Here is an 18,869-nt window from a genome sequence, read left to right on the forward strand (position 1 = left end):
TTTGGGTGAAACAGATTCATGTTAATACATTCATCTATCAATGAACTGAAAGATGAATGTATTAATGATGCAGCTGGAAGCAGGATTTAGGCTTACTGGGGTAAGATCAGGGTTAAATGTGACTGTTCATTATTGCAGGTGAAGTGACGTGATTGGACAAAGATAATTTGAGTAAATACAAAATGCACTATTTGAATAATGATTTCATGTGTTAAAGGATAAAGAAAAGCTATCCAAACCTACCTTTTGTGTATGTAACCTAGTGGACTCATTGTATCTTTGTTAAATTATGAATTATTTGTGATTCACCACATTTTATTAGGATATCACAGTTCAGTTTTGCTAGCCACACCCAGACCTGATTCCTAGCAGACCTGCCGAATCAAGACATCAGTTATAGCGTCAGTACACCCTCTACATCGGTCCTTTCACTCACACAATGTTATCACACAGTCATTTCTATTTATCCCGCTTTAACTCTCAGAAAGCTGCTGAAGTATTCTCCATCTATCTGTCTGGAAATGGTTATAAAACCGTTTCTAACGCTTTAAGACTCCAGTGAAAAACAGTTAGAGCAAAAGGAAAACAAAGCCATGTCTCACATTTACCAGAACAGCATCTTGACGATCCCTGAGAGTTTTGGGAAAACATTTTTTTAAAAGGTTTTAAAAAGTTAAACTAAAAGGGAAATGAATCTGAGTGAAAGGCTAACCCGTCCCTGTGTGTCCACTGCGTCTGTACCATACGTTCCCTCTAACCTTCTCTCTGACGCTGCTGTGATATGTCACTGCAGGACATTCACCATGGCAACGGCACTCAGCAGGCCTTCTATAGTGACCCCAACGTCCTCTACATTTCCCTCCATCGCTACGACGACGGAAACTTCTTTCCTGGCAGCGGCGCTCCAGAGGAGGTAATCACACAATCCCACCGGTCATTCTGTGGGTGTGAGGATTCGACAAACCAAAAGTTTCAACCTTGGCTGACCAAACTGGCCAAAAAGATCTCCACTTGCATAATGTAGTGCACAGGAACGAACAAGAGGCAAATCAACGCGAAGCGGTGGCTATTTGAGTTTAAATGGCAAATATGGTCACAGGAGAGAAAAGACCTGATTGCAGGATGCAGGAGGCCAATGACTGAGAAAGCAACAAGAATACAGAGAGAGATTAACTGATGGTGAACAGGCAGGCAGACAGCTGGAGGCTCAAAGACACAAAGTGAAACTGACAGAAATGCAAAGACAGCAGAGTTTACAAACAGAATGGCTAAAGACACGTGATGATGATTGTTGCTCTGTCCCTGTTTGTCCTGCTGTCTGCAGGTGGGATCAGGTGCAGGTGTTGGTTTTAATGTGAACATAGCGTGGACCGGGGGAGTAGATCCCCCAATGGGTGATGTGGAGTACCTCACTGCTTTCAGGTAAAACTTTTCAACGTGGAGATTTCATCGTTTCGTGATGTTTGTACTGCCATGTATGCATTTGAATGGTGTTAATTCAGGTTTGCAACATAAGTGGAATCAAATTCTGTTGTTGTTGTGTGTGTGTGTGTGTGTGTGTGTGTGTGTGTGTGTGTGTGTGTGTGTGTGTGTGTGTGTGTGTGTGTGTGTGTGTGTGTGTGTGTGTAGGACTGTGGTGATGCCCATCGCTCAACAGTTCAGTCCAGATGTGGTCCTGGTGTCAGCAGGCTTCGATGCAGTGGAGGGTCATCAGTCTCCTCTGGGAGGCTACAATGTCTCTGCCAAATGTGAGTACAGCCTTTAGTTTGTTTTAATTTGGGGTTTTTGCTCAACTTCTTTTTTCTTTTTTGACCACAACTGTTTTTCAACAGTAAGACAACAAACGAATAGAAACATGCTGTCTCTGTACAGAGCCGTCTTCTGAGGAGTCTATGTGACTATGGTTCACATGCAGTGTTTCTCACGTGTGACGGTTGTGTGTTGGCAGGTTTTGGTCAGCTAACGCAGCTGCTCATGGGTCTGGCGGGTGGGCGGGTTGTTATGGCGCTGGAGGGCGGTCATGACCTCACCGCTATCTGTGACGCATCGGAGGCCTGCGTCTCTGCGCTTCTGGGAGACCCGGTGAGAGTCAGAGTCTAATATTTATGTCTTAACCTTAGACTTTTACCACGTGGAGGTGTTAGCCACAACAGTATGGAACAACAACACCAGTGTTTACAAGGTTTTGTGATGGTTTGAGGTGACTGAGCGCAAACTGCAATTACTGCTTTGTCCAAATAAATTCACTCAAATGATGGAAATTCTGCTTCGTAGCTTTCTTACTGGGACAAAAGCTATGAAGCCGATTACACTGTGATACACACACAACCACATTCACACCATGTAGTGCATGTCTTTGGACTGTGGGAGGAAGCCAGAGTATCCACTAACTCATAAACTAATAAAGAGATAAAGCATGTTAGCTAGCCTGTTCTGTGATTCAGTGATGAGAACATCACTCCTCACTGGTCAGCAGACTTTCTTGAAGTGTTGAGCACTTATTTTTTGGTTTTCCCTTCTCTCTGTCTCCGTCAGTGCGACTCTGTGTTTCAGTGGCCTCAGGAGCAGCCCTGTCCAAAAGCCTACGCCTCCCTGGAGAGAGTAATAGAGATCCAGAGTAAGAAACGCTCGCTAAACTGCCAGAAACCCATGAGATCGTATCTTCTCAACTTCCTGATTGTATTTCTTTCTCTCACTGTGTCCCTGCAGGTAAACACTGGTCCTGTCTCCAGAGTTTGTCTCAGACCAGTGGACACTCACTACTCGACGGCCCCTTGGGGGCTCAAGGCCAGTCAGAGAAGGATGAGGCGGAAACGGTCAGCGCCATGGCGTCTCTGAGCGTTGATGTTGAGCAGCCAGGCTCTGTTCCTGATAGCACAGAAACCAGCAGGTCAGCAGTGCACAGTGAAAGCTTTATGCTACAGGGCCAGGAGAGCACGCATGTCATCCAAGAACATTAGTGTTGTAATTCACAATGAAATGAAACGAATCATGTTTTCAAACAAATTCTCAGGCTTGTATTTATTCATTTATGTTGTTTTGCTTTGACCTTCTCTCAGGTCCACAGAGGAACCAATGGAAGAGGAGCCCTTTTCGTAGGAGGAGCTTAAACAAGAAGCCCACCAAACTTCCACTTACATCTCCTTCTAGCACCTCTCTTTCTCTTCCTCTTCCTCCATGGAGTGTGCATTGGTAAACACAACACACACACACAGAGCGCAGTCGTGCTGTTGTGGAGGACTCCAACTGGCAAAGGAGAACTTAACGGAGGAGAAACCGTGTCATGCGAAAACATGGATGCACTTCTTTTCTCTACTGTTTCGTCCATGCAAGGAGGAGCAGACGACTTGTTAGCACCTCCGTGGGTCTCAGCAGAGAGGGAGCCCTTGAATATTTGACCACCTGTACACAGCACCACTGAAATGTTCTCTTCCACCCTCCAATCATTCTCGTGACCTTTTTATTCCATCCCTGCTCCTTTGTTTCCACTGAGGGACGATGACTGTGGAAAAACTTGAATCTTAAATGCCGCACACCAAGCGGACGACTGGTCCTCTTGCGTGTGTCGAGCGCAGGGTTGCCCGTTGGAGGAAATAACTGGTTTTAATATTCGCAGGGGAGGAGGAGGAACTAGGTGCCTTTTTTTCTGTCCACAAAAACTAAAACTAAGTCCAGAAAACACAAACCACCACCGCAGCACCTCAGTACAGCAACCAGCTGATCAGGACTGAAGAAGCACACTTTTAAACACACACGCAAACACACACACACACACACGCTGTTGTTGATCCAGTTGGTCACTTCATTTCTGAGTCCTTGTTTCTTCATCTGGATGCCTTAGTTTGTCCCAGTCTCACTATTTAGCAGCCTGTAGAGAGATGGAGAGAGAGACTCATGAGCTCATGTAAATACATATTCTGCTTCTTGACTATTTTTTAATATCTGGCTATATTCCAAAAGACTGAGTTTTGCTTTTTTTCACATTTTTGAGGGAAGAAACCCCTCTAAAGCCATCCTCACACACTAGAACTCTCCAGTAAAAATCTCAGTTGAATATTAGTAATAAGATTAAAATAATATTCAATCAGACTTTTGTGGAATCTGGTGGAAGCGTCTCAGGATCAGATCAGCTTTAGCAGGATTCATGTAACTAATGAAACTGCAACACCCATCAGTCCTCTCTCTCCCTCGCTCTGTCTTTATCATTTGTGTTGATCTAGTCATGTGACCTAAACCCTGCACCTTCTTCTTTGAAGGAGGGGACTGTGGGATTGTACTTTTGAAACACCGCAGTGACCACCACGTCCCACGTTATCTTTCTCTCTCTCTCTCTCTCTCTCTCTTTTTTAAAAAAAATAATTGTAATATTTCCTGTTTGGTGTAAATAGCGTCTCCTGTCCTGTTGGCCATGGTTACATCACAGCAGGTTTGGTGTGGTCACTTTTCTATATCTGTACATACACATATGTATAAAACCACAAAAGACTTTCTCTTTTTGTATAAAAAAGCAAAAACAATATTCTATATAAATATATATATGTAAACAGTGTTTTATCCAATCAGATTGGATTTCTGAATATATTCTATTTGAAGATTTGAAGTTTGAAAAGGTTTGGCTGTTAGACAGGAAGTAAGCACATGGTCTGATGCGATCAGACCACGACCTGTTTGTTTGTTTGTTTATAGATGCTCAGGATGGCTGAATATTGTTGTGTTGGAGGGGGGGTGGTCAGCAAGCTCTAGTTCTTCTAGCAGGACTAGCGCTGCCCTCCGCAGGCAAACAGCAGCAACTACAGAAAGGTGATATTAAGGTCAAAAGTCATGGCTGAGTAAAATAGGCTGGTCCAGTGATTATGTGTTTTTGTAGTCCAAATGACGCTAGCTCCTCCAGAGACTGTGGTATTCATTCTACATATCACACGATGGTACCAAATCATGAGCCCTGTAATTCTCATACGTTAGGTTTGTATCAGCTCTGATCCAGGAAGCAGTGAAGCAATGATGGTCACTTGATGGATCGTGAAATGAGGTACAGCAGGAGTGTTGAAAACAGCCTCGCTGGATGGATGACAGTCAGACCTCTTAAATGCTGTTAAACTCACTACCATCCATTTTCTAGAGGTCACAGCAACAGTCTAAGCAGACATGCTAAGACGGTCTTCCTCAGCCACGCCCTCCATCTCTTCTGGGGTGATAAATGGGTGTTCCCATTCCAGCGTGCCCTGGTTCTGCCCCACATTTAGTTGGACATGCCCAAAACACCTCACCCAGAAAGCATAATCACCACCTTACCACAGTGGAGGGCTTTGGCTGAGTGATCCCATGGGTTCAGAAGTCATTGTTGCCCCTTGTAGGGTCTGTCAGGGTGAAGTGGTCCTGGGTGAGGACCAGGGGATCAGCCAGAGCCTAGACCATGAGGCTGGACTGGGATATTGGTATTTCATCCCCAGCTGTCCACAGTAAACTTGAATAAACTCACTACAAACTGATTACAATCAAGGTGAAATAAGCAGTAAGTACTGAGAGCGAGGAAAACCTGCTTCCTCAGGTATTATTGGACGTGGTTTGCACCAACTTTAATGGAGAAGACCGTTTTTTGTTGAGGACACATCAGGAAGCTGCATGCACGAGTTAGCAGTAAATGTCCAGGTTGGCACTTGGATTGCCTGAATTGCTGTTAAAGCTACATGATTCTCAGTTTGTGCATGTTCAAATTGGGATGTTATCACTAGTTTTCCAATGGTGAACAGACACAGGTCTAAAGGTGTGTATTTCTAATGGGAGCAAATATAATCCTGCATATATAATCCTAAACAAATATGAGGAATTTAAAGATATAATCCAGGCTGAAAGCTACACAGCAGCTGTAGCCAAAGCTGGCAGAAAAATGTGCAACTCAGCAGGCTTATCAATATCACTGTTACATCAATAGATCACAGGAAGATCCGCCTAGAATTAGAATTTCTTGATAGATTCATTTTCTGTTTTCTCATATTGTTTAGTTGCATCCTCGTGTCGAGATGATTTCTCATTTCAAGCTTGTTCTTTTTCAAATTAAGACTTAAGAGCATTGCTCAGATTTTTTAACAGTCTCGTTTGAGTCAAAAAAAAGTACATGCTTTGTTTATTCTAAGGTTTTAAGTATCGGGCATAAACAAAATGACTGAGTCGTCACCAGCTCTTTAAATGAGGTCATTACAAAGTCAGATAAATAAAAGCTGGGATAATTCAGTAGTTTGTAGAAGCACAAGCAGCAGTAACCGCTGTATGACTATCATTTCCTCACACTGTTGGAGGAACAGCTCTTCTTTACAACATTGCTTTAGTTCATACCCGAGGTGCTCTGCCTGGGTTCATGTCAGTTTCTCTGACCTTGGGGTGATTCTGAGGTTGCACTTTATCTGATTATGTACTGATATGTGAAACATTAGAAGTTACATAGGGCGTACTTTCTTATTACCACGACTATATATCATGGTGACTTACATCCAATGAACAGAGCGCATATGAAGGCTGTTAAAACTTTTAACACAAATTTCGCTTCCATTCTGTGACAATGACTGAGAATGCATCGTGTGCTGTTCCTGGATCAGTGCTGACAATCCACTATTTTCAGTGCAGTAATGAAGGAGCGAGTGCTTTGTTACATGATATAATCCTCACATCCTCATTAAAAAAGTGCAGTCAAATTGCACCACTCATGAAATCTTTAAAGTGAATGTTTGAAAGTGTTGAGGTTTGTTCAGTCTCAAAAACTCAACCTACCCAACTTCAGGCTCAAGCCTGCTGACTGCTGTTTGGCCACCACCTTCCCATTCTGACCAATCACACAGAAGCTTCAGAGCTGGACCGGCCTATTATGAAAACCTATTGAAACTCAACTCAGAAACACTATACTGGGACGTCAGGGGACTAACTCTGATCGACGTAATTGTCAACCTCACTAAACTTCATTTCCCAGGACCCTTTGTGGTGTTCTAGCCGACGCTGCTACCTCTGGGTCTCGTCCATTTAAAGCAATACCACAGTGGTAGAACTTCAGTGACGGGAACAGAGAGCGAGAAGGCCATAGCAACCGATGATCGGAGGAACTCTCTGTACCTTTTTACACAGTGTGGTTGAGTGCTCTTTGTGTATATTATCTGTCAGGTGGAATGGAGAGGCAGTATTGATTGATTGATTTATTGACCTGTGTTTCCAGGTGGTTTAGTGTAGTCTTTTTGTACTATTGTAAACACTAAGGGCATTTTGTCCATTTAACACGCAGTCAGTAATAGCAGCGCCTTGCGTCGGGTTCGTGGGGGCCGTAGAGTGAGCGAGAGCTGGACAGGTCGATCGTTTTAATGACCCGACACCGCAGTGCTACACGGGGTCAGCTTCTGAGCTCGACTGGAGTTCATGCAAGCACAAAGGGAGCAAATGAAGAACTTTGGAGGCAAGCAGCAACTACCACAGGTGTTGGTTCAGATGAAAAATACCTTAACATTTATAAAAATGAGTAACAACAAGTAAAAGATTCACTTTGTTAAAGGATCTTCCATTCCCTCAATAACTAGACTAGCATCTTGTGGGCATCATGGTCACTGTGGCCTAAACCAGCGGTCCCCAACCTCTTTTGCGCCACAGACCGGTTTATGTCTGACAATATTTTCACCGACTGGCCTTTAAGGTGTAGCGGGTAAATGCAACAAAATAAAACCAGTACCAGTACCAAAAAAAAGAAGATTTATTCATAACACACGGAAAGGACCCAGGGAAACCGAGTTAACGAAAAAAACGATAAAAAAATAATGCTAAAAAACCCTGAAAACCATGAATTTCACACCTGAGCCTCAATACTCGCATCCCGGCACCAAACTACTCATGGACCGGTACCAGTCCCAGGCCCGGGGGTTGGGGACCGCTGGCCTAAACTGTTAAACCAGTGAAGAAGAAAAGACTGAGTTGATGTAGTTAAACAGTAAGACTTTGTTTTCCATTTTAGAAAAGATGATATAGAAATGTAGTTTTGCTTTTTGTAATAATTAGGAAAAAGGTTCAGTAGCAGCAATTAGCATCTAATCTAATTGGTAGGTTTTCCTTTGAGATGCAAACAAGTGAAGAGAAACCAGTAAAATGGAAACAACCAATAAATCAGATGTTGGTTTTCTAAGTCCTTTGATTTGGAAGTGCACACAATTTTTCCAATTTTCCTTGTTCTTGCATTCACAAAGGGAACAAATTGTTAGTTGATTTCCTGTAAATCAAGTTTGGATAACAATTTAGGTATTTTGAAGAATTAAAATCACATTAAAAAAAAGCCTTGACCCAACAAGTCAACATGTAAACCTATAAGAGCTCATGATTAGCTACCTTATCTCGCTAGGTCAGACTTATTTTGTGGTTTTTATTAGTTCCACAATAAAAATTAAAGATTTAAAAGAATTAGAAAAAAAATAACAGGAAAATCCTCCCAAGATGTTGTTCAGATGGGTTTCTTGCAAACTCAGTCGGATCTAGAAACGGAATTGCCAAGCGAGCAAAACTTGACACCAGCAAAGTTTCCAAAGTATATGACGGCAAACGTTTATCCCTTTCTTCACACATGGTTGTGAACAGTTCTAAACTTTGCTCATCTTTAAAAATACCCAAATTTCATATTAGCATTACTGTCCAAGATTCGAGCTTGAGTGAGCTCCTCTGTGTCGTCGTAGTCGACAGATGCGATGGACAAACCTGGCCTAATTTGGAAAAACTGAATGAACCACTTGTGGTTGCGTTGATTTAGCACGTTACCAAGAGACGGCCAAACCCTTCAGCTGTAGTGGTTGCTGCTTGGTGTCGAGGACACTTATGAGCACAGATCGAGGTGGGAAACATTGGGATCTTGCCTCAGCACGGGGGCTGATTGCGCTAGCTGGAAGAGCCCAAAGAGAAGAGGGAAGGGAATGGAGAACTCTTTCAGGACACCGTGCTGATGCAGAGAGATAGTTTGGGTTGTCAGGGCACCTCCCCAGCCTGGAGGCCACATAGCTTTACTGCTGCTGCCACCCACACGACACTGAGGTGAAACGCACACAGTCACACACACTCGGACTATTTTGCTACGAGTTGATACTGTGTATTTCTTGATATGTTTGATACTGTGGTGTAAATGTAGTGTCCTGCTATCATGCGGTGTTCAGGGGCGGGGGTGGGAGAGCGGTACATTTGGGCTGTCGGGTGGGAGGGAGACAGAGGAGGTTCGCCCTCTCTCCCTCATTTACCTCCTGTTTTTTGAGGGGAGACGTTCTCTCTGTTACCTTTCACTCGTTTCAGCTCGCGCCTGAAACGTTGTTTTTTTCTTTTCGGGAAACGCCATTTTTGTTGAAACTGATCACGAGCACATTCCTGACTCTTCTCTGTCTGTGCTGTTGTTTTCTCCAGATTCTTGCCTGTTGCGACGATATAACATGTGTCTAGTTCTTGCTGACTCACATGTATATAAAGTGCATATATGTGTACACATGTGCAATACACGCTATTCGAGCAATCTATTACTGTGACTATTATTGATGATGATACTTGTCCCTTTTTTGAAGTTTCAGCCTGTTTTTTGTTTGTTTTGTTTATTTTTTGTTCCCCTCCTCGTCCTGATTTGCTGTTGATGGATTGTGTTGCAGGAGCCTAAAAAGGGAAGGTGACTATTGTGATTCTTCACGCTCAGTTTCATTTCAGGGGTTTGTGGACATTTTAACGAAGCCCTTTTTTTATTACTCTCGCTGTAATGTTGTGATGTTGACCCTGATTACCTGTTTCTCTGTTTTTTCTTTTTGTTGTTTTTTTTAAGTGGGCTTGTTGTTAAATTTGTCTGGAAACTCAATAAAGCAATTCACCGATGGTCTGTGCAGTAACTTGTATTCTGAAACTTACAGAGCGCTTTTCTAGTCTCAGATACAGCAAGAGGCTGTCTGTATACAGACTATGGATTATTTGCAAAGCCTGAAAGTTGCCATCATGATGTGATCAACTGGCGCTAACTCTTGAAGGAATTCAAGTCGGCTTTTGAAATTGATACCACAGGCGCGTCCACTGGGAGGCTGAGATGGAGTTACCCTGGTGGGTGGCAGTATTTTTGAACTCTTTGTTCAGTTTAGCTTTTTGACTGTCTTGATTTTCTCGAGCCAGAAGTGAGCATATTTGAGCTAGCAAGCGTGGTTATTGAGCTGAAGCAAGCCAAAACTGAAGCTCAGGCGTGTCTGTACCACACAGCGAACCATATTGTTTCATATGATTCCAGTAAAATGGTTTAAAGATGACTCACAAGTCCACTTCTAATTAGCAAAGATGAGGTCTGTGTTGGAACATCTGTCCATGGCTAACTAAGCCTTAACAAAACAGCAGCTGAAATTAGCCATAGACTGAATTTCATTGTTGAAGTTGGGGTTTTTGATGTGATCGACTTGTCTTTCAAGTGGCCTGTAGAGCAAGTGCTCGGGGTTGTACAGCCTATTGGCTGCTTGCTGAAAAGTCAAACAGTGCACGAGGAGAACCCTCCTCTGAAAACTCTAGATTGGAGAATGGAGACCAAACTTTTGAAGTAATCATCGTTATGTACACTGCTAGCTTAGCACTAAATCGCTATGAGCCTTTGAATCGCATTTGGATAAGGTTTTATATTTGGTGTAGACATGAGAGCATCATTAACCTTGTTATGTTGTTTATGCCCTACTGTCAGTCATTAGTGTGATCGTAAGGTCATATCTGAAACAACTCTTCTACTTGTTAGATCAGCTTAGGCAAAAAGGAAACAGGACACACACACACACACACACAAATGCTTTCTAGGCTCATTCAAAATGCATCTGCTCCTCTAAGAGTGTGTTCACACAACCTTATTGATTAGTATATTTATTTTTCTTCCAACTCCTCTGCAGTTTGTTTGAGGAAAGGGCCAGATCTCATTCTAATCCATCTCCATTAGCATGTGTCCTCATTATGGGATGCAGCAGAGCACTCACACCATAGAAACTGATTCTACTAGGAGCAGCTCGACAATGTTTCTCTGTGCAGCAGGAGAACACTTTTTAGGTTTCTGGGTAAAAGGGAAGTGAACCAAGTTCCCAAACTGGTCGTGCCTCAGGTCTTCTTTGGGCAGAACCAGGCCAACGGTTCAACAAGGCCACAAAAATGAAGTTGCATCTTACAATCCACCATGTAGGAGTTTAAACATCTTTGCCAGGTCACAGACATTTTTATCAGTAATGACAACTTATTTGTGAACAACTCATTTGTGAGGAAAAGACCCACTGACTGATCTGCTTTTATGCTAACTGTGACAGGCCTAAATCTGGTCCTAGCACTGGAAAAAGCTGCTAAAATGCAGCCAGTTTGTAACCAGTAACCCAACTGGTGACCAAATTAAGGGATCCTGCAAATTCCTCAAAAAAACAAAAACAATTACACTCCTATTAGATTTCTTTTAATTAGGCTTTATTATTATTCAATTTTCACTTTGACAAGAGCTGAAACTTAGTAAAAAAGAAATATTATTAAAATGAATTAGTTTTTTCAGAAACTTTAAGGACATTATTAGTTTATTGTATAGAAAAAGGAAAACAGCTGTGAATATCCCTCAAATATAATTTTCATATTGTGTCTGTATATCATCTCTCACACAGTTGATCTTGTCTGCTTTGACTGCTTGATGCTTTAGCTCTCTGGTGAGTAGATCTTGATGAGGTGTTGCAGTTCGGTGGGATATCCGGTGACTGGGCAGCGGTGGTTACTTTTCACGTATGTGTAAATGCAGCGGTAACAGAACACGAAGCCCGAGGTGGACAGCACGGTGGCATTGGTGTGGGGCTTCCTGCACAGAGGACAGTTCCTGCTTTCTGAGCCCAGCCCGCCCTGATCCTGCTGCAGGTGGAGCGGGGGTGGAGGAGCCGGCAGGGAGGTGAGAGCTTTCACTGTGCTGAGGTTCTCCGACGAGTACCACCACTCCAGGAACTGCAGGAAGAAAACACCCATAGAGAGGGAAGAGGAGACAGACACAGCCATGCCCCTCGCTGCTTGTGACATCATCCACCACGCTCTCTGCATCACGCTGTGAACACAGAAACAATGCATTGTGGGTGTTTAGCAATGTTTTTTTTTTATGACATTCCTCATTCAAGAACTGTAAAAAATATCACTGAGTGTATGTTTGTGTGGCCTCAAATCAATTCACCAAATGAGCTAAAGCCACACAGTGCACATCAGCAAACATTAAACTTGATAGGTGTTTAAAGTACTTAAACCTTTGGCCAAACAAAGTGAAATTAATCTCACTGTCTGAATATTCTCTGTGAAAAACATCTGTTTTCTAATGTGTTGGATCTGAGCCATCCCAGCAGACAGGCTTGGACCATAAGGACACAACAGTTTTGTGGTTTTTACATCACTGACTAAATGCACTTTAATGCATGGAACGTTGTATCAGCAACATAGAGTTAAACAGGCTGCATGAAAAACTTCCTTCAGTTTAGAATTTGCAACTGGTGATCTATCCGGGTACAAAGCACACCTGTTAGGACACCACTGTGGGTAAAAACAGAGACAGCAAGGAGTTTGCGAGCTGTACCTTCCTCCAGCTGGTCTCCCGGGAGTCCTGGCTTTCCACTCCATGTCTCTGATATCTTGAGTGTTAAGTCGTTCCAGTCTGACCCCGGCCAGCCACAGGAGAGGACTGTGGGTCCTGGAGACTCCAAAGACAAACAGCAGCTGCTGACAGAAGATCCAGGTCTGCCAGGCTGAGCTGACGTACGGATATGCTGCTACGGCCGCCCGGTACAGCCTCTGGCTCCTCGTCTGCGCCAACCGGATGGAGAAATCCTCCTCATCCCTCTGCCGTGCCAATGTAGCCTCTAGCTTGGCCTGCAGGTATGGCAGCAGGCACAGAAGAAGAAGAGACCACCAGCGGGATGTCCTGGTCATCCCGAGGCGCACAGGAAGTCTCTGCCTGCCTGAAACTCTTTTCAGTCCGTAGAAGTTCTCTGAGAAGGAGGCACTGCAGTTAGACAGGAAGTGGTTCTGAAGGAGGAGGTCCAGCAGCAGGTAGAGCTCATCAAAGCATCGCCACAGGAAGCCAAAGCGGGATGGGTTGGACTCTGCCAGAACCTGGAAAGGACACCAGGAGCTAGGCTGTTAGAACCCTAACACTGATCTATGGAAAGTATAAGTACCACCACACACACACGCTCACTTTGACTGCATGTTTCAGTGCCGGTCTGACCGCCTCCATCAAAGACTCCTGTGCCAGGACTTCAAACACTGATGGCTGCTCACTGACAACCGTGGATGTGAGATGGGCTCCGGCCTCAGCCATGGCTGCTGCACAAACACAGCACAGTTACCTTTTACTGCCTTTTGTATGACCACTGCACTCAAGTCCAGACTGAGAGACTCTTCCATCTGTATCTTCCACCTAGAGCAGGGCGATATGGCCAAAAATATTTATCACGATATATATTTGAAAATTTGCGATAACGATATAACAGACAATATAATTGATGCGAGACAAAATACAACTCCACAACATTACTAGCGCAAAAAGACAACCTTCCATTTATTTTCACTTAAACAAGAAGCTGGTTTTTATGTACATTAAAGCTTTATAAAAATGTAACAGTGCAAATGCAAATTCCTTGCTGAAAGTTTAACCAAAAGGCATTTCCAGTAGAAATGGGCTGACATATCCTGAGCATAACCATGTATAATATCCACTGAAGTTAAAAAGAGGTGCTTTGCAACATTAAACTGCAGTGTGCAGTACGTATTTTTCGGACCATAAGGTGCACGGGATTATAAGGCACATTAAGCGAAACAAAGCAGTCAGATAAATCAAACTTTATTAAACTCATTCTTCTTGCTTCCTCCACTTCTGTAACATTGATTCATTAATGTTGAATTCTCTGGTAGCTGTTCTATTCCCATGTTGTTGCAGTATATTAATGACTAACCTCGTATTGTGGATGGATTATCTCAGTTGTTCTCCTGACTGAAGTTTGGTCCGTTTACAGCATCCTGCCATGCGATTGCATTTGTCTCTAACCATGAAGAACCTTCACGTTAACTTTTATAAGTGGAAAAGTGTTCGTGTTCGTCCTCCAGCTTCACTGCTTATGTTATGCTAACATAGCTGTGTCGCTAGCGATCACATAGCACATCATTATATACCAGCTAGCCCAACTTCAGTAACCCTACAAACGTCACTGCTGTTTAGTTTCCTGTCTTCATTTATGTTGGAAGTGATAGCAGAGCTGTACGTTTGATTTTTTTCAGAAATCTCTCAGTCAGAACATGCTATATCATGCTTAGGTAACTAGCGAAACTAGCGAGCTAACTTCCGCTAGCTTCCTGCTAACTTCTAATTCCGTTAAATGTAATAACTTTTGTTTTCATGGATGCCTGGAAGTTAAACTTTATAGTTACACCTGGTAAAGCAGCAATGCTGATCGTTTTATTAAAGATGAAAGAATTTAGACAGTTTTTAACTCTAAGTGATGCTGCAGTGTTGTTTGACCTGAAGTATACGGAGTTTAGGACCCAGATTACTCCCAGATTTAAGAGCATCTTAGTCCGACAAATACGACAATAACAACGGCCGCTTGCATGTTCTGCAAAAAAATGTGCTTTGTTGTGTATCTGACGGACAAACACCAAACCAGTTCCACATCACGGAAGTTGCACCATTTTTACAAACCAATTCTGGTTCATCAGTTTCACTCAACAATCGGCCATGTGCGTATGAAAACAAAGGCACTGCGCATGCGCGTTTTACTCCCATTCTATCGCGATATTTCATTTTCCTATCGTTGCCTAACATTATACCGGTATTACCGTGAACGGTATAATATGGCCCAGCCCTACTTCCACCTTTCTGTTAATCTTTGAACACAGAGCGCAAAGCAGGGTTTACACTGGCATGGTAGAAGAAAATCACCATGTGGTGCTGCGTTTGAGGAACAGCTTGAAATGCACTTTCTTGGGAATCTCACGACTAATATTAACTTGAAATCTGTCAGTCAGTCACGTTTAAACAGTTTTAATTCCCATTTGAGGGGCAATTGTGCAGTTTTTATGTCCCGGCGCTCACTAAAACTAAAATTTATTCAAGTTAGGGCTGCTCAATTAATCGAATTTTAATCACGATTACGATCTGGGCTTTCAACGATCATTAAAAATGACTGAGCCGATTATTAGCCCCTCCCTCGTGCTTTACTCTGGCGCTGCTCCGTGTGGCAAATCGAGCGCACCTCTCTGCATTTCGAACACGCGTCACAACAATTAAGAGGACCCAAGGGAAGCTCGGAAAGCTATGCAGAAGTTATTTGGAGAGGAGAGTGACTGCCATTGGTTGAAAAGAGAGGTAAAAAAAACTTCAGTGGGTTCTGGGTTCGCGGAGTCGAGACGTGGGTCAAGTAGACATAGTGTGTAAACTTTGCTACAGTGTCGTAGCTGCACCACAGAGCAACACTGCAAAGTTCACTAAACATAGATGTTTACATTTTTCATTTATTTTTTATATTGCAAACATTTGCACTGTAATCAGTATTTGCACACTATTTTATATTATTTTTTAAAGTCATTATTCAATACATTGTTATTGTTAACCCTTTAAATCCCTGTAGAACCGGAGCTGCGTAAGCTAGCGCAATAATTTGTTTTGCATATGAAATCGGAGGAGTTGTACTTACATCTTATGCCATCAGCTTGTCCTCGGTCACGGTTTGCTTCCACATAAAGCTTTGCAAAAACTGCATGAAAAGCGCTTGCAGGAACAAAAACATAATATTCCAGAAACACGCTTTGCCGATCTGATCAGCTGTTCGTAACACTTCCCACATTGAAAAAGACGTCAACGCGAACTATCGCATGTCCGCCATTTCTTGTCCGAAACCGGAAGTGACGTCATTTTTCGCGGAAAATTTAGTTTTTTACATGTAGGCCTTAAAAGCCTATACTGGTGTTTTTATAAGTCATGTTTGACTTGTTTCTGGAATGCTTAGAACTCGAATTGCACTGCTGGAAATAGTTTATTTTGATGCACCTGCTGATTTCTTTGCAAATTTGCATCATAGGATTGTTTTTTGTTTTTCCTGCAGTATATAAAAATTGCTATATCTCCAAAATAAAACTATGAAGACACTCAAAATAAATTTCCTGTGGTGGGAAACTATTTTTTGCAACTTTTTTGTATTTAAAGTTTTGAGGGATAAGCCTCTTAAATTTCCCCAAGTAGAAATATATGTAAAAAAAAACAAAAACGATTTTCAATTTTTTTGTAGTTTATTGCACTTTTTTGCAATTAATGTAGTTACTCTGGACTTAATGCATACATATTATTAAAATATGGGCTATGACAGTTGTATTGATATATAGCAACTTGAAATGCTCCCAAAAATGGCACTACAGCATGTAAAAAAAAAAAAAAAAAAAAAAAGCTCTGGTGGACTTGGTTCTATGGTAGGTCTTAAAGGGTTAAATGAATATCGTCAAATAATCGAGATCTTAATTTCAGTGAAAATAATCGTGATTATCATTTTTGCCATAATCGAGCAGCCCTAATTCAAGTTTGAAAATTGCTGCCCAAATGAGTCTTAGGAACTATTTTAAGGTGGCTGGAGCACAAAAAAGGAGGTTTCTATCGGGGCTTTGTGATTCACACTTATCTTGTCTCCCTTACAGAGATTCAGTAAGCAACATGACGGATACACGCGGCTGCTGCATGAACTTAGAACCGAGGTACAAGGTGCAAAGCTGGCATGACCTACTTCAGCGTGAGTTGTCCCTGAAGGCTGCATGTGTCGTTAAACGGCCCAGGTGTCTTCAGTGCAACACTCTGAAGTCTTTAAAACGCAAGCCGCGTATATGAGCATTTGTGAAACACTTAATATGTCAGTGACGTTTTGAAATGACGGCTGGTAAACACCAGCTAGTGTCGCATCTTACTCAGTGCTAACGCCAGGTAAGTAAAGCACTGGACCGGTGCTATTACCAGTTTAACACAGTTTAATAGACTAAACAGTAAGAAGTACTGACGGCGCGGGGTAGCATTTACTTTTCACTACTTTATTTCTGTGGTCACACGTACCTTCCTCTGCTGGTTGCTAGCTCCCAGCTAGCAGGTCTGCATTAGCGTCGATTCTCTTTAGGCTCCTTCTAACTCACACGGCAGCGCTGAGCAAAACATTAGGACGGAGTTTGATTTTGTCCCATTTCTCTCCTCTCTCGCCCCACAACGTGTACTGTCCACAACAATTCACCATTTCCGTTTACACACGTTCTAAGTGTTTTTTTCTTCAACAACGTCATCGCGCAAGAATACGTATGCGACTACCCTGTAACTCTACGGTGATTGGCTGTTTCGCTATCAAGCAACCGATGACGCTATAGATCCTAGGCCACCGATAGGTGGACGCAGCCAGGCGGTGCCAAATAATGGTAGTCTGCCAAAAAAAGATGATTGCCTGTATTTAAACCGTTGTAAATGACTTGTTGGCCTATAAGCTCCCAAACATATCTGTCATTAATTATATTAAGTAATTTTCAGCCCAAAAAATCACACTAGTCACAAGGTAGAAGATGCAACCAGTTTTTTGCAAAAGCGACGCTACATCCTTTATTTATACAGGTAAAAAGTGCAATTGACCTTAAAAATCCACCTCAGGAAGAGGGAGAGTCAAGAGGGCAGTTATTAGACAACTATAAAATAACAGTTGTTTAAACATATTTTTAATTTACGTTATTTACGGATTCATATTAATTACTTGATTTTGATGTATCGTCGATTTTAATCTGGGCAGCGTTTTTCTTTACATTATTCTATACATACAGCAGTCGAACAAAGCACCGAGTCCAAATAACACAGAGAAACACATAGACCAATCAGGTAAATTGTAACACATCTTACGAGATGCAGAAGTCCGAAGTAGCAAAGTCAAGGAAACAGAAGGGAGGAGTTGAAGCTCATAGTTTACATGGGACATGTAGTAAAGGAAGAAGAAAAGGGTAAACCAGCTGCATCTTTTCATTATTTTTATTTTAACTTAAAGATGACCATTTTTTATACTTTTGAATGTAACATTTATTTTAATTAAAACAAGAAATTAAGATTGCATTATTTTATTTTTACGCTACACCTTATTTCATTGTGGAAATTAATAATACACATTGGTGAACTAATGTGAGTTTGGCACTGATAGAAATTTTAGGCTACTTTGTTTTACAAGAAAAATGTTCGCCGCCCCCCCCCACTACTAACTCTTTTACTCTACGTCCACACTTAAACGGGTATTTTTGAAAACGCCGCTGTTCGAACCTTTCGTCCACACGTAAACGGCATTTCGAATCACCGAAAACTGAGATTTTTTTTTTTAAACGCCGTTTTTAGCGTTTACGTGTGGACGGGGAATACAGAGTTCGTCATGCAACTCAAAGGTATGTGCCTTTTTTCACGTCACGCTGTGCGTCACGTTATTGTTTGCATGAGATGAATTGCAGAATGGCAGATAGAGACAAAATACGGTTAATCTGACTATCTACAGTTTTACACTCTATACACACGCAGTTACTGTCCCCCAATTTAGAAAGGCAGAGGCGTCACAGTGTAATTATTTTATGTGTAGTTGTTTTTTTCCTGTGTAATAATATTCAACATTGATATCAATACATTTCTCAAAAAAATGCCTCTGTGTGCAAAATGGATTCAAAAACAACTGTGGGATACTGTTAGTCCGTAATTTCGAGAGCACAGAGCATGCTCCCGACGAAAGGGAAACTAATTCTGTCGCAGAGACCTACCTGGCACTTGTGCAGGTGAAGCCAAAGGGAAGATAAGCTTCAGCATATTTACTAGCATTTGGCTTGGA

At 42.2% G+C, this 18,869-nt stretch overlaps 2 protein-coding genes across 7 annotated transcripts in view; one reads left to right on the forward strand and one right to left on the reverse strand.

Moving 5' to 3' along the window:
• hdac5 (histone deacetylase 5) overlaps positions 1-9,858 on the forward strand; it is a 66,853-nt gene extending 56,995 nt beyond the window's left edge. For both annotated transcript variants that reach the window (XM_026165970.2, XM_026165968.2), the window contains 7 exons: positions 794-913; positions 1,325-1,422; positions 1,630-1,748; positions 1,949-2,082; positions 2,536-2,617; positions 2,710-2,890; positions 3,060-9,858. In XM_026165970.2, coding sequence (XP_026021755.2) covers positions 794-913; positions 1,325-1,422; positions 1,630-1,748; positions 1,949-2,082; positions 2,536-2,617; positions 2,710-2,890; positions 3,060-3,099 — 774 coding nt within the window. In that variant the 3' untranslated portion in view covers positions 3,100-9,858. The remainder of the gene's footprint in view (positions 1-793; positions 914-1,324; positions 1,423-1,629; positions 1,749-1,948; positions 2,083-2,535; positions 2,618-2,709; positions 2,891-3,059) is intronic.
• A 1,576-nt stretch (positions 9,859-11,434) lies between these two features.
• Positions 11,435-17,362, reverse strand: pex12 (peroxisomal biogenesis factor 12). Of its 5 annotated transcripts, none has more exons than XM_080300488.1 (5): positions 17,093-17,300; positions 13,959-14,071; positions 13,202-13,329; positions 12,581-13,116; positions 11,435-12,064 (listed from the first exon to the last, which is right to left on the reverse strand). In XM_080300488.1, the coding sequence occupies exons 3-5, from the start codon at positions 13,322-13,324 to the stop codon at positions 11,671-11,673; spliced, it is 1,053 nt and encodes a 350-aa protein (XP_080156614.1). In that variant the 5' UTR covers positions 13,325-13,329; positions 13,959-14,071; positions 17,093-17,300; the 3' UTR covers positions 11,435-11,670. The 5 variants fall into 5 exon arrangements, with proteins under 5 accessions (XP_080156614.1, XP_080156613.1, XP_026021788.1 ...); XM_080300487.1 differs by having other exon boundaries at positions 13,202-13,423; XM_026166003.2 differs by lacking the exon at positions 13,959-14,071 and having other exon boundaries at positions 17,093-17,362.
• Positions 17,363-18,869: the final 1,507 nt, after the last annotated feature.

This window comes from Astatotilapia calliptera, chromosome 4 (genome assembly GCF_964374335.1).
Source record: "Astatotilapia calliptera chromosome 4, fAstCal68.1, whole genome shotgun sequence".
NCBI lineage: Eukaryota > Metazoa > Chordata > Actinopteri > Cichliformes > Cichlidae > Astatotilapia > Astatotilapia calliptera.

What these genes read in the sequence shown, in the direction of transcription:
- pex12 (XM_026166003.2), bottom strand. Translation starts at nt 13,324, where the DNA reads ATGGCTGAGGCCGGAGCCCATCTCACATCCACGGTTGTCAGTGAGCAG. An exon ending in CACTGAAACATGCAGTCAAA is followed by an intron (nt 13,117 to 13,201) that starts GTGAGCGTGTGT and finishes TGTCCTTTCCAG; the next exon opens with GTTCTGGCAGAGTCCAACCC. An exon ending in GGGAGACCAGCTGGAGGAAG is followed by an intron (nt 12,065 to 12,580) that starts GTACAGCTCGCA and finishes CTGTGTTCACAG; the next exon opens with CGTGATGCAGAGAGCGTGGT.